Raw genomic sequence first — 13733 nt, 5'->3', positions numbered from 1 at the left:
GATTAAAAGGAAGTCTGCCAGTAAATTGGTTTTTAAAATACTGTTGCACAATGAACCCATCCAGCCTGAGCATAAAATACCAGTAATTTGCATTGTCCTTGTATCTTACAGTTAATTTCAAAAAATTCTCACATTAAATTACTCAATCTTGTAATAGAGGAACTTCTTAATAGCATTGCTGAAATGCAGTATCTTAATAAATTCAGCTGTCTTTTTTAATTTATTACTATTTATTAATTATATTTTGAGACCAATTTAATTTCAGTTATTTGTGAATTTTCCAGGTCTTATTGAATTATCCTTTTTGAGATGCAGTAGCATTAGATTTCCACAACTTAGTTTAGGCATCTCAATCATAGATAGCTTTGTGTCCATATCTTCCACATTGTTAATGCTGAGAGTGTTCTGTCATGTCAAAGTGTGGTGGAAAGTAATTTTGTGTCTTAGTGTGATTGTAAGCTAAGTAGGTCCTCCATTTCTCATAGTTGCATTTTAAAATTATGTTTTTTTATTATTCCATTATTATCCCAAAGCATTCAGAAATCTTATAGCAACAAATGAGGAAAGGGTCTGAGTAACATGGTCTAGTGGAAGGTGTCCCTACTCATGGCAGGAGGGGAAGAACTAGATGATGGCAGAACTCTCTGAGGTCCCTTCCAACACAAACCATTCTATGGTTCTATGAATTATTGAAATTATCATTAATTTTATTTGTGAATGGTGTCAGAATACCTTTATTATTGTTATCAGTAAGTGAAATTTCCATGCTTCTCTATAAATATGTAAAAGAGGAAGTGCATATTTAGAAGTAGATAAAAGATAAAAAAAAATTAGTAGTCCTTACATATTTTAACTGCTATGTATGCCATTCATATTTCATCTGAAGTAAGAAAAAAGTACAAAAAATGAGAATTTTAACTTATATTTTTTTTACTATGTGCAAGAAACTGCCAGGAGTCATATTTAAATCAGTGTTAGAAGTGTTCAGGTTTCAAAATATCACAAACATTGAATCTGTTGCTACAGCCAGCACTTATTTTTCATTGTTCTTCATGCATGTGGTTAGCACAGATGCAGCAGATTCTTTGAAACAATGGGAAATGATACAGAGAAACTGATAAACACCTCAGGGTTTTTCAATTGCTTGTTAAATATTATTGAATACAGAATGAAGCATCATTTGAGTATTCAAGAAAACGCTGGAGAAAATATTATACCATTAATGTAAGATCAAACATAATAGAGTCAATTTACAGATGACTGATGTGACAAAGATGAAAAAACAAAGCTAAGCATCACCCTTCAGAATACATCTTCCCTCCACTTTGAGAACTAGAAGCTATGTTTGGATGGTTTTTACACAGCAGAAGGCACAGATGGTATTGAATTTTAACAGCTGTCTTCCATTAAGAGTTACTGGTAGTGTGGATGAATGGAGTTAATGTCTAGACAGTGAGAAATCTTTATTTTTACCCATGTCATTGTCCTTACTATTGCTAACAACTAAAGTATTGTGGAATTATAGAAAAACATTGATTGAACAGTGCATCTGGGAGCCTTTTAGTCAATCTTCGACTCAAGAATGACCAGTTTACATCAGGTTGCTTAGATCCATGTCTATTTGATTTTTAAGTGTCTCCAAGCACTGTAGTTACCAGGATCCAAGTCAGACTCCAGTCAACTCCCTCAGTACCTTTGCTCACATTGCAGCTAGTCCCATGAAGCTGTGTGTGTCCAGTTGGCTTAAGTGCTGCCCACTTCCTTCCTCTGCTGTGGGTAATGCTTCACTCCCACAGACTCTGTAAATAAACTCTTGGACTGGGGAGAGCCAAATTTGCCAACAAAACCCAAGGCACAAAAAGACATTGAGTATCTTGGCCTTTCCCATGTCCTTTGTCACTAAGCTGTTCTCCACCCCACTGAGCAGCAGACATGTGCTTCCTTGTTTGTCCTTTGCTGCCAATGTACTTATGGGAACTCTTTCCCTTGTACCTAACCTTAATAATCCTTTGATTATTTCTACTCCAGCTGAGCTGCTGCTTTTGTAGTTTCACCACTCTGCACTTGAGCAATGTTTCTGTTCCCCCAAGTGACTTGTCCCTGCTTCCACCATTTGGGTGATGCAGCTTCATGGTATTTTCAGGTGTCATTTGCTACACAAATTTTTTCCTTAGTCAGACTACTCATTTAAGTAGTCTGTGTTTGACTTTAGAATGTAGTTACACATTTTGTTGCACTTATATAGGAACAATGAATGAATATTGTAGCTAATACAATTTTTCAGCCCTTTGTACATACTGGAAAGATGAAGGTGTACTAGTGCTACTTCGTGGCAATGAACACATTGTATATTAGTCTTGTGAAAATCCTTTCAGCCTCAGCAAAATTATTGCCAGGATTGTGAAACCCAAGAAGAAAGTAGTGAGAGTGCTGGTAGCACAAGAGACCCTAAGAATGAAACTACCTGGAGACAGCACTGGCTGGTCTAGCAGCTCACAGATGCCTGCAAGTGGGAGTCCTTTTCCCCAGGACAACTTTTATCCATGGCAAGCTCCTTCTAGCTTTCTAAAGAAAATAAGTCAGAAAAAATCAAAGAAAGCCTTCAGATGGGTAAGTGAGTTGAGCTGAGTGATGAATGCTAGGACTGGCACAGGAGAGAAAGGAGAACCATGTGGCTTGAAGCAGGGGAAACGAAGAGGGAAGAAGCTGTCCTCAAATTGTGTTTTTGTGCTTCAGCTACCCAATTTAATTCAGTAGAATTCCTTGTATAAATGCATTTAAATATTTTGTTGGCTTATACCTAATAACAACATCAAGCACTTCTATAGGTTTCCTTATCTTAGTGACAAAAAAGTTAACATAGTTTAAAATACTAAAATTTCTATTACAGTACATTAAAAAAGAAGAATATAAGATAGAAGTCTTCCTACTACTCTTGTCTAATAATGATGTTCATTTTTATTTATGCTACTGTGTGTTTCCTAGGCCACCTATGCTTTCCAAGATATCTGCTTCCAATGAGAAGTGGAGATTTCCTATTTGGCCAGAATGGAATGATGCAGATATCAATGCAGAAAAATGGGATGCTGGAAAAGCTGGAAAAGAAAAACCTGGAAAAGGTCAAATTTCAGTAAGTTGTGTGACACATATTAATTCCACTTAAATTTTTGTATGTGTATTTAATAGAGTATTTGTCACAGCTTCAAAATAAAATGTTACTGCCAAATATATTAATTTTCAATCATATATTTTCAATGTGTTGAAGTGGTTCCCTACTGAACTACAGTAATAAACCAGAAATATTGTACATTGTTTAATTGCTGCCTTTCAAATGAACTGTTAACATACCTGTGTGCATTAATGTGTGTACATTAATGGTTTTAAAAAGATACAACCCCCAAATCTATTTCATAGCATAACTAAAACTGGGGATGTGGGAACAGCTGAACTCTTGTAGTACGTCAGGGCACTGCAGTTTCTCTGGGCTCAAAATATTTGATGCGTTCATCTTCGTTATGGCAAAAATGGATGTTGAAACAGTCTTTTGTACTGCACTGCACTTTCTGGACATGTGAAACACTGTCTGCAGTTCTAGAATGTAGAGAATGATTTGAAGGAGTATTGTCATTTTGCAGAAAGTAAGCACCTGCCAGATGCATAAAAATTCCTGTTTTCCAACTTTAAAATTAATTAAGTCTCATGGATTTTTACTCCTTTGAACTGGTTATCATTGCAGAATGTATGGATATTTTATACAGAGTAGTAGTAAATGTATTTCTTAAAGAATTTCTTAAACTCAGCATTTTAAATTGAAATTTAAAATGCATTACATACCACACATTTTAAATTGAAATTTCAAATGCATTAAATACCATGCTTTATAATCTATCTTATATGCAAATTCTGCATTTTTCATGTGTTTCTTCTGAATATGTCCTTGTGTGCTATGTTTATGTTTCCATATTTAGTTCTAGATTATTTTTTCCTTATCCCAAGGTTGACTATATTATATTCCTATGGGGCCAAAGTATTGTTTTGAGAGAAGGTATACATTCTGTACCAAATACTGCCATTAACTTGTCAAGTAAATAATTTTCCTTCTCCTTTTCCATTACCACATTTGGTGTCTTTGGGCTGTACTCAACATTTATCTAGCACTAATTTGTTAGTTCTACCAGACATTATTATCATATATAAAGTTCAAAATAACTATATCTGAAAACCTTTCTTCTATTTTAGCACAAGAGGTGTTCTGAGTTGTTTACTGGACTCTTCAGTTCTTCAGCTACAAGCTGTATGAAACATTGCTGCTTTTACTGTTTAAAGGAATTATATGTCAGTCACAGCAGATGAATTTACAGACCTAAAGAATTTTGTGATGTGACCTCTTTCAATCTAAGCAGAATTCAACACTGAATAGGTTATTTCAGCTGGAAACAAAATTAGTAATGTCATCCAGGACCTTTGAGTACACTTGGAACACGAATATAAACAGTCCTATTTTCCTGTGTGGGTAAAGGAATCAATCTGAAGTGGTCTCTTCCCTTGTAACACTGAAGGTCTGTTACCAAGCATCCGTACGCAATGCCCTCTCTTAGAGAACTGTGTTGTTGAGACTGGGCATTTGGCCTTGTCTTTGTCTCTTGTGCCTATTTCTTTCATGTCCTTCCTGTAGAACTTGTAGTTGAGACTCCTGTCCGTAGAGCTTGAACCCCGAGACTTAGCACTTGCCTCTTATAGCCACCTTAGATAAAAGATAAGTTAAAACTTGGTTTTTTTTTCAGACAAGTTTAGCTAGACCTACAATATTCTTCTTCAAAGCATTTTTTGCACTAGTACTCTAAAGAAACGTTTTACTTTCTAGGTGTGGTTTGTTGGGTTTTTTTAACCTTTTTGTCCTGTCATTGATAGATACATTGAATGATAGTGTCCTGTCATTCCCATTTACCTCCATTCTATGGTTTATCTAAAAGTTATCTAAACTTTTAGGTATTAAACTTCTTAAACTTATCTAAAGTTTAAGAGCAAAACTTTCCTGTTATGCCATGAAGTCAGGGTTGGATGTCTCTGAACGCAGAATATAAACTCTATTCATACAGTTAAATGTGGTCCAGGCTCCAAGGCACTCTTTAAGCTTTCAGGAAAAAAAAAAAAAAAAAGTATTCCTAAAATATTCCTTCCCTCCCCTCCCCCCCAGTGTATCTTTTTTCCTTCAGGTACTGAAATAGCTTGCTACAGATTTTTATGTTGAAGGAATTTACACAATGAAACAATTAAAAAATATGGGGAAAAGATTATTTGGGAGTCTTTGGTTTGTGCTTGGTTTTTATGCTTTTGTGATGTACTTTGTTTTGCCTTCCTTTAACCATTAAGGACTCAAAGTATCATAGGTTTTTGTTCTTGCCAACTCTTTCTCTGGTCTGTAGAAGATAGAGTGCATTGTAGAATTATACAAATGTATAATATGACTAAAAGCTGTTTAAAATCCAGGCAAAAATAAAAGGCATTGAGCATGTAACTGATTAGCTTCTCAGTCAGCACACGCTGTATCAGAGGCATGTCCAGAGGCAAGTAAACAGATATCATATATCCTGACACCTTCTGTGCACATGGAGCATAAGCACCACCTCAAAAATGCAAGTTTGAAAACTCTATGAGCCTCTCTTTTTAGTGGGCTAATTCATGCTGTATAATTATAGTTCTCTTTGGTTTATACAGCAGTGCTAAATGCATGGAACATGCTTTTTCTGTGTCTTAAAAATTGCTTCAGATATTTCAGTCTTCAACTTAAAAAGCTGTAGAAATAAGTGAGTTAGAAAAAGTAATTAGGAATAACTTTGTAGAAGAGTAACTGATGTAAAAATTTAAGCTTTTTTTGGAGACCTTTCTGAAAGGGGAAAAGAAAGAGAATAATTTCATACAGACCTCTTAGAAAGTGCAGACCACATAAACTTCACACTGTAGATGGCTTTTGTGCTGCATCTTCATATTGGGCTTTGGGCTCTTTTTGTTCAGTTGTAGATACTAAAAGTTCTTTTTTTATGCTATTTTGCTCCTTAAGTGAATTGTCCTCTGAACAATTTATTATTTTAAATCTCACAGAATTTACAATTTACAATTACAATATTACAAAATTACAATATTGTAATTATTAAAAGTGGTCCATTTTTGTTCATGCATATTTTATGTAGCCTGGATTTGATGACCCTGAAGGGAAAATAAGGTTGCCAGCATCTTTAAAAGTGCATTCATGGAAACGTCCACAAGAGTTTTTAACAAAAGAGGTAAGAAACAAGCAAGGTTCTGATGAAAAAGTGCTAATTGCCTAACTTGTGAAAAGTAGAGTGAAATTAGCAGATATCAACAGGTAAAAACCACTTGACCACACAGTCAGTCCTTTCCTGGAGACTGGTGTAGATGAGGTGTGTGCTCACACACGGCTGGCTGGGCTAGAATCCCTGGGCACAGGATGAGCTCACACAGCTGATGCTAATGGCAGAGCCTGCAGGCAGCTCCTGATCCCTACTGGCAATTACATCACCTCCATCTCCTTGGCTTTATGTAACCACAGCAGCAAGTTCTTCAATGTCCTTTCATTTTACAGCAGAAATTGTGAGCAGAGTTGTTTTCTTGTAAGAATATCCTTTCATAGCTCAAATTGTGTCATAGGTCAGTAAAACCAAAATGGATGGAAACTGCAGAGAATGCTGCATAGATGAATCAGAGGCCTGCTTGATGGCACACAGCATGGGTTTCTCAGTGTCTGAAAGGACATAAGATTACCTACACTAACTCCATTCTTTACAGTTAGCTGTAATAACAGCATTCTCAATGATATTATACAGAATCTGAGAGCCATTATTAATGGGATAAGACCACCGTTGACCAGCACTTCCTGGTGCAAAACATCATGGTAGTGTCATCCTCCCACATCTACTTCATCTCTTGACTCCCGTGTTCATTTGGAAGACAAGTGGATGGAGAGATGCCTTTCTATTTTAATTTGTGTTCTTTTTTTCTCATTTAAGAATTACTGTCATGGCAGAAAAATTTCTGTATGTTCCAAATGAGGCTTCTCTTGAGCAGGTGTCTGAAGTACTCATATTTGTCATGAAAGCATGAACTAACTTTACCAGAACTACAGTACTTTTTTACACTTCAACTATCATATTTTTCTGGGCTGCACAGAGTACATGTCCATGTCTTTGACAGCACTTGTCTGCAAGGTGACCATAACATTTTAAAATTATGCATAGCTGTTATTCAGTTTAATTTTAAAATTTATTGCAGAGAAAATAAACAGCCTCCCATTTCAAAGGTTAGTGTTCTCCAATACTGTTACTAATCTAAGAGTTTACATGATTTACTTCAGATGAATTATTGAAGTTTTAAAACACTTGGACCACCCTTCCAACTTTTTCAGGCTTGTCAGTTTTCCTTTTGTCAGCTTGTCAATTCCATTTTTTATTAACTAGACACTAAACAGATCTAAGTTTAATTTTTAATGGAGGAAGAAGGGGAGGTCAGAGGAGTAACTGACGAGACCAAAAGATTGGATAGGATATGCTGCCAAAATGCATAAACTGGGTGGAGGTATCTGAAAGATGACAGCAAGAGAGCTGGCAGCCCAGAAGGTCATGGAAAAATGTATCTGAATTAAAAATAGCTTTTAAAATCTATCTCCAGAGTACTATGAAGAAAACATTTGTCTTCTTTAGGACCTGATTAAAACTTTGATGCTTCTTCTGGTCCAATATATATTGAATCAACAAGCAATGATTACCAGAGATTTTATATAAAAAAAAAGTAAATGTCAAGTGATGAAAGGCTATTAATAATTATTTGTTACCTGATACATTTTAACTATAAAAGAAAGCATAAACATGCCTATTTAGTGTGATAAGCAAAGAATCAAGAACGAACACCAATATGTGATGGGAGGCACAGATACATTTAGTTCAATAAACTGCAATCCCAGTCTGTTATTACTAAACTGCTTAAAAAAAGGAAATGGGCTGTACAAGAGGGAAATAGTCATGAACACTATGTAATGCAGCCAAAGGTTTGATAAAGTCACTGCTCAGACAATAGCACTGTCTAACTGAACCCTGTGAACCCTGGTGGGTGGCTAAGGGAATGTCAAAATATGAGACAGTGTTATGATCATGATTTAAATGCAGATCTGCTAACATCTTAAGAAATTAAGAGCATCTCAATTTACTTATGTGATTATTAAATTTGATATTCTTTTAATCTTCTGGTAAAAATAATAATATTTTTTTAAGAATTCTGGACTTATATTTTAAGGAAGTTTTCTTAAGAAATACCAAAACATCTACATAATCACTTCTAGTTTTCAAATGTGTAATGAATGTTTGCCAGATGTCCAACATTTGCATGTTCACTGAAGTTAAATGCTAATGTTAATTTCATTTTTTCCAGATGATTTAGCTATGGACCTAACTAATTTACTTTCTGCTAGGTTCCTGTTGTAGTCCAAAATGAAACCTCATTTGACCTTGTTTCAGCAAATGAGCAAATATTTTGTTGTGAGGTAGGTGGAAATAAATTAATGTCCCTTTAAAAAAAATATTTCCTTTTTCTTATATCTCTTTAACTTTTTGAATTCCACTCCAAATTCCTACAAAGAAGAAATTAATTGTGAGATATTTTTAAAGTAGAAAAATAATGTAGGTGATAAGGTGAAGAAATGATCTATATTATTATAATTAGAATTTACCTTTTTTAGAATTTGAAAAATCAATGATGGTAAGAGGTTTTCCAAACTTTTTTAAAAACGTACATATGCAGTCTATGAACTAAGGTAATTACTACTGGATAATATTGTCTAACAAAAAGAGTAAATAAAGGCTATGTTAGAAAGGATTCATATTTTTTATTCAAACTTTCTGGAAGTCTAGTGGGTCTTCATGTGTATGCAAATATCTGTGACCCAGACAGTCTTTTCCATCTCTCGAGAATTTATTGCTTTAAAATGAATGTTTACTGAATTTCTGCAGGTCTTGGGAAAATATAAACCAGGTGGAACCATGGCATCTGAGTGCCTTACTGAATATAATTACTTAGTAATTTCTATTTCATTCAGTATGTCAATGCATATTCAAAATTCAGCACCAAAGATATAAGGGAGGAAACACCAGAAGACAGGTCATGTAAATTTTGAAGTCTACAAAACCACTAATTAATTTTAGGGCAAGTTTCTTGTAGTAAAAGCTTTTTTTCATTCCAGTTTGTATAAATCATTATAACAGTTCAGTAATACTCGTGAAAGTATGACATGCATCAGAAATCTGCATGTTATAAAAACACATGTGTAAAGCATGGTTAGTTAAAGCTGTTATTTTGAGTCTTAAAAATTACTAAGGTACATTTAATAATTTATGAGTTCTTTAACTGAATACAAATAATGACTATTAAAGGCAAGACTAATTTTTAGCAGCTGGCTTTTAATAAGCAATTAAACAAGTGACAACTTGCAAGTTCTGTAACATAATTTATTTTAAGATCATATTTCTTCATTTGTCTTTGTTAAATGATGAATACCTTTATTAATACTGCGTCTTCACTTAGTTTCATGAAGTCTTGTGCTATTGTAGATAAGTATTGTAATGATTTTAAAAGAAGTTGTAACAGCAAAATTAATTTTTCCATTAAACCATAGCTATATTTTTATGTCACTTTTTTATTTACAACAGAATCTGTTTTATACTTTGATCATTATAATATAACTTGACCTTTTTTTCAAAAATATATTATTTGAAAAGAATTTTTTTTTCTATTTTTCTCTTGTTTTAGCTGATGAGATGGATTGTAAGTGAAATCTATGCTGTCTGGAGGATATATAATGAAAATTCCTTAAATAGTGAAACACTTGTTTGGAAACCTTGGGAACACATTTATGCCTTATGTAAAGCTACCAAGGAACACATACCACTGTACAATAAATTTGGAAAATATGTATTGAAACTTTATTGGATGGTGAGTTGCTTCCTCCAACAATGTAAAATATGATGCAGCTAGCATAGCAAATTTTAATGGTTAGTGGACATATATTTTATCATTGAAAATACATAGATTTTTAGGAGTAGAAAAACTGAAAAATTGTTGATGCTTGTTAATTAAAATGCCTCTTACCGTTCATGTGATTTTTGTACAATTTGTGGCTTGATGAAAGTGTTATTACTTGAAAAGGCAATATTTCATTTTTGTAGTTTTGTAGGTTTGATGCAAATGCTTAGTAGAGTGAGACGTATGACCCACACCTCTGGTGTATTAGGCTATAAGTTTTTTGGGTTTTTTTATGTTTAAGTAATTCAGTTGACATACCTTACAGAGATACTTGTATCTAAGTGTATTTAAAGATGGATACTTCCAGTGTGAGAGCCATTTTCTGGTTAAACTAGAACATCCCAAGGATTTCTAAAGATAACAGAGAATAACTTCTTAACAGATTTGGCAGTCGACAGGGAACAGTTAATTGCATATGGAACCTCATTTTAATAAAGAAATAGTGACATATAAAAGAACTGACATCTAAACGTTATCTATGTTGTTGGAGTTATTTCAATTACATTTGTCTTTTGGAAACAGAAATATCACTGCATGCTAAGACCTATAACTAACCCTATTAAACTTGCAGTTTCAAAGTTGAAAATATTTTTGAGACTACCAGTTAAAAGAAAAACTTGAAAGTGACCTTCTCTGGAAGGGGAACACTTACCAGATTTACAAGTCTGTGCTTTCCTCATTCCTTAGTACTGCCTCCACATGTGGAATAACTTATATTCATATAGAAATGGGTTGCATGAGTTTGAGAAGGCATAAATTGTGTTGTCCAATTTCCTCAGCAGAGGACATTATTCTGTGTGTGAATTTAATGCTGCAGATATTATGTAGTCATGTGGTAAAAGACTGCATTTTAAAGTGTATCCAAGAGTCACCTGTGTGCTTCATTTTCTTTGTCACTTTTGTCACTTTTTGTCACGTTTCTCTTTTTTTTTTTGGTTTGGGCCTGAATACAAAAAATTGTATTCAGGGTTTTTTTTCCCTCTGGGTATATAGATGTATTTTACAAAAGAAAAAGCAGAAAGTAGAAAATTAAATGAAAAAGAGGGAAAAAAGTGGAGGAATAATGAACTGATATCACTAATATTCTGCATTGAGTCCTGAAGGTATTGTATATGACATCAAACCTGTGGATAATATTTTTTTCACATAATTGGCACAATATATAAATTATACCCCACATTCTACTTTCACTTTGCATTCCTGAGGCTTATCAAATTGTGAATTTTTTTCTCACTTTTTTCCATCTGTAGACCTGTCTCACTTTTTTTAAAAAAATTTCTTTACTTTCTTTTCTTTTACTTATTAACTTGTACTGTTCTCCCTACCTAGTAAGCTTCAGCAATTGTTAGAAGAGGAGGTATGTGATCATATCACTGACTAGGTCCTTTTCAAACTAGGGAAATTTAAATATTTTGTTTTGGTTGCCACAAAATGGTTCTTATCACAAAAAGCTTCTTTTATGTATTTTTAATATCTTTGCTCTCTGGCCTAAATTTGTTTTCTCCTTAGGCCTATAGAATTCATAGCATTAATCACCTGTCATTTCAGCTTGAATCCATGGTTTAGTTGCAAGAAGAGAACAGTAATTTTGCACTCTCCAATAGCACATGGGGGACACTTCAGTGTTTTGGTCATTCTTCATCATTTTGTGGGTGAATTAACAGAAGTACTTGCTATTGGCCCACCTATTCTCTATTATATCTTCGTCAGTAGGACAGAGACTTTTATTTTGAGAACTCTTGACAAGATTATTTTGTGGAATACTAGCTCAATTTACTAATGAAGTATCTGGTATTGGAGATATCTGTACTTCATCTTACTCGTTTGTTTGTTATCCGGGAAATAGAGGTATTTTTTTTTATTGTAATGCTTAACAGGAGACTAACTGCAGTCAACATCCCCAGGTAGTTTTTAGGAAGCAAAAAGGACTGCTTGCATCACTAGTATTTTCCAGACTGAGACCTAAAGAGGCACTTAAAAAGCTGCTATCTTGGTTAAGCCTTTTTTTAATCATCAATGTTTCTCAGACATCTGTCATGGCAGCTGAAGAAACAACAATGAATGCATGCACATGCTGTACTACATATATGAGATGAAATACATTTGGAAATAGCAGCAATTAGATTAATCTCTGAAACAAATAACTCAGATCAGTAATAAGGTGCTATGAATGCTGTTTCCATGCTTCTCATTTATTATGTAAGAACTTCCTTTAAAGCCATCTGTGATATAAAGCAAGTTACAGTAGAATTGGGTTCTTGGAAATGCATTAAAAGTTCTCTTACATACTCTTCACTTGTCATCCGACAAACTAATTTTTTTCCTTCTGCTTTTTTCCCCTTTCCCTGTCACAGGGTTGTTGGAGGAAGATCACTGTGGACGACACTATGCCTTTCGATGAAGAGGAGAATTTGTTATTACCAGCTACAACCTGCCAAAATGAACTTTGGCCAATGTTGCTGTCCAAAGGTATAATTAAGTTAGCAAATACGAGGTATGTTTTGTCATCTCACTTTTGGTTTGTATTGTGAAGTCACATGGTAATAGCAAAAGGTTGATTTAGTATACATAGGAAATATTTTATAATGACAATTATATACTTCCAAAAGCTGGCACTGTAAATCACTAAAACAAAATCCTCTATAGCTACAGAATGTGCAGGGTCTCCTTTCTAGATGTGTTTGTAAATTTATTCACAGAAAACTTACAAAGAAACTAGAGTACTCTCATTATTTGCTTCATTTGTTTGACATTATTCCTGAAAAACTTCACATATGACTTTCTACCAAACAGAAGTACCAGTGAAATTGTCAGCCTTGACTAGTATTGACTCAACCAATGTTGAAAGTAGAGTTTTGTGAGCTGCTTTTGATACCTTTGCTACAGTTGTTCTATTGTGTACAATAATCACTTCCCTAGAACTGACCGGAAAAGTAGAAGGTGGCCTATAATGCAGTGATTGACAATTATGACTACAGGATCCTATGAAATGAGCAATAAACACCAAGAGTTTAAATGAATAAACTTGAGAAAATAATTCAAAACACTTATCTGGGTAGTGAAGCTTCCCTGTTCTCTTCATGCCAAGTTACGTTTGTTGCAAGAGTCATCTAAAGCATGTTTACACAGGCTAAGGAGTTGCCTAGAGCTGCCTGTTAGGAAACTTGTTTGCAGAAATGTGATTAAAATACTGTATTTCTCCAGAGCACAAGGGTTAACCATACAAATGTTGGCATCTCTGGCCTTGGTCCTCTCATGAAATCTCTTCAAAGAGTAGCCGAGTGTCAGTTTGAAAGAGTGAACTTTGCTAGAGTGGAAGTAGAACCAGCTTATTCAGAATAACCTGGGGGTTAGATAAGCTGCTGAGGAAATGCAAGCTGTAGAATCATATTCCTGTTTCAGGGCAAGGGATTTCAAACCCACATCTCCGGCCCTGCAGCTGTGTGCAAATCTACATAGTATGCTTGCTAACAAAGTTGAAAAAAATGCCATTGTACCAGAGGGAAAATGAATACTGAAATAATGGACCTGATGCAAAGGCATTGACTTTGTAGGGAAGTAGTCAGCAGTGGTTTGGAAAATTCCTAAAATTGCAAGTAATGACTTGTTTTTCATCAAACTATTCTGTGTATGGTCTTAATCCT

General features: G+C 34.4%; 1 protein-coding gene across 1 annotated transcript in view; it reads left to right on the top strand.

Annotated features, from left to right (window-relative positions):
• Positions 1–13733, top strand: part of ADGB (androglobin) — a 108834-nt gene that overhangs the window by 20513 nt on the left and 74588 nt on the right. Inside the window, exons 3-7 of the mRNA XM_088052616.1 lie at positions 2986–3130; positions 6192–6284; positions 8483–8554; positions 9817–9999; positions 12444–12583. Coding sequence (XP_087908742.1) covers positions 2986–3130; positions 6192–6284; positions 8483–8554; positions 9817–9999; positions 12444–12583 — 633 coding nt within the window. The remainder of the gene's footprint in view (positions 1–2985; positions 3131–6191; positions 6285–8482; positions 8555–9816; positions 10000–12443; positions 12584–13733) is intronic.

This window comes from Pseudopodoces humilis, chromosome 3, assembly GCF_049639895.1.
Source record: "Pseudopodoces humilis isolate 2021_Gansu_Grassland_sample_001 chromosome 3, ASM4963989v1, whole genome shotgun sequence".
NCBI classification, from domain to species: Eukaryota; Metazoa; Chordata; class Aves; order Passeriformes; family Paridae; genus Pseudopodoces; species Pseudopodoces humilis.
This window is presented reverse-complemented; position numbering and strand designations above follow the sequence as displayed.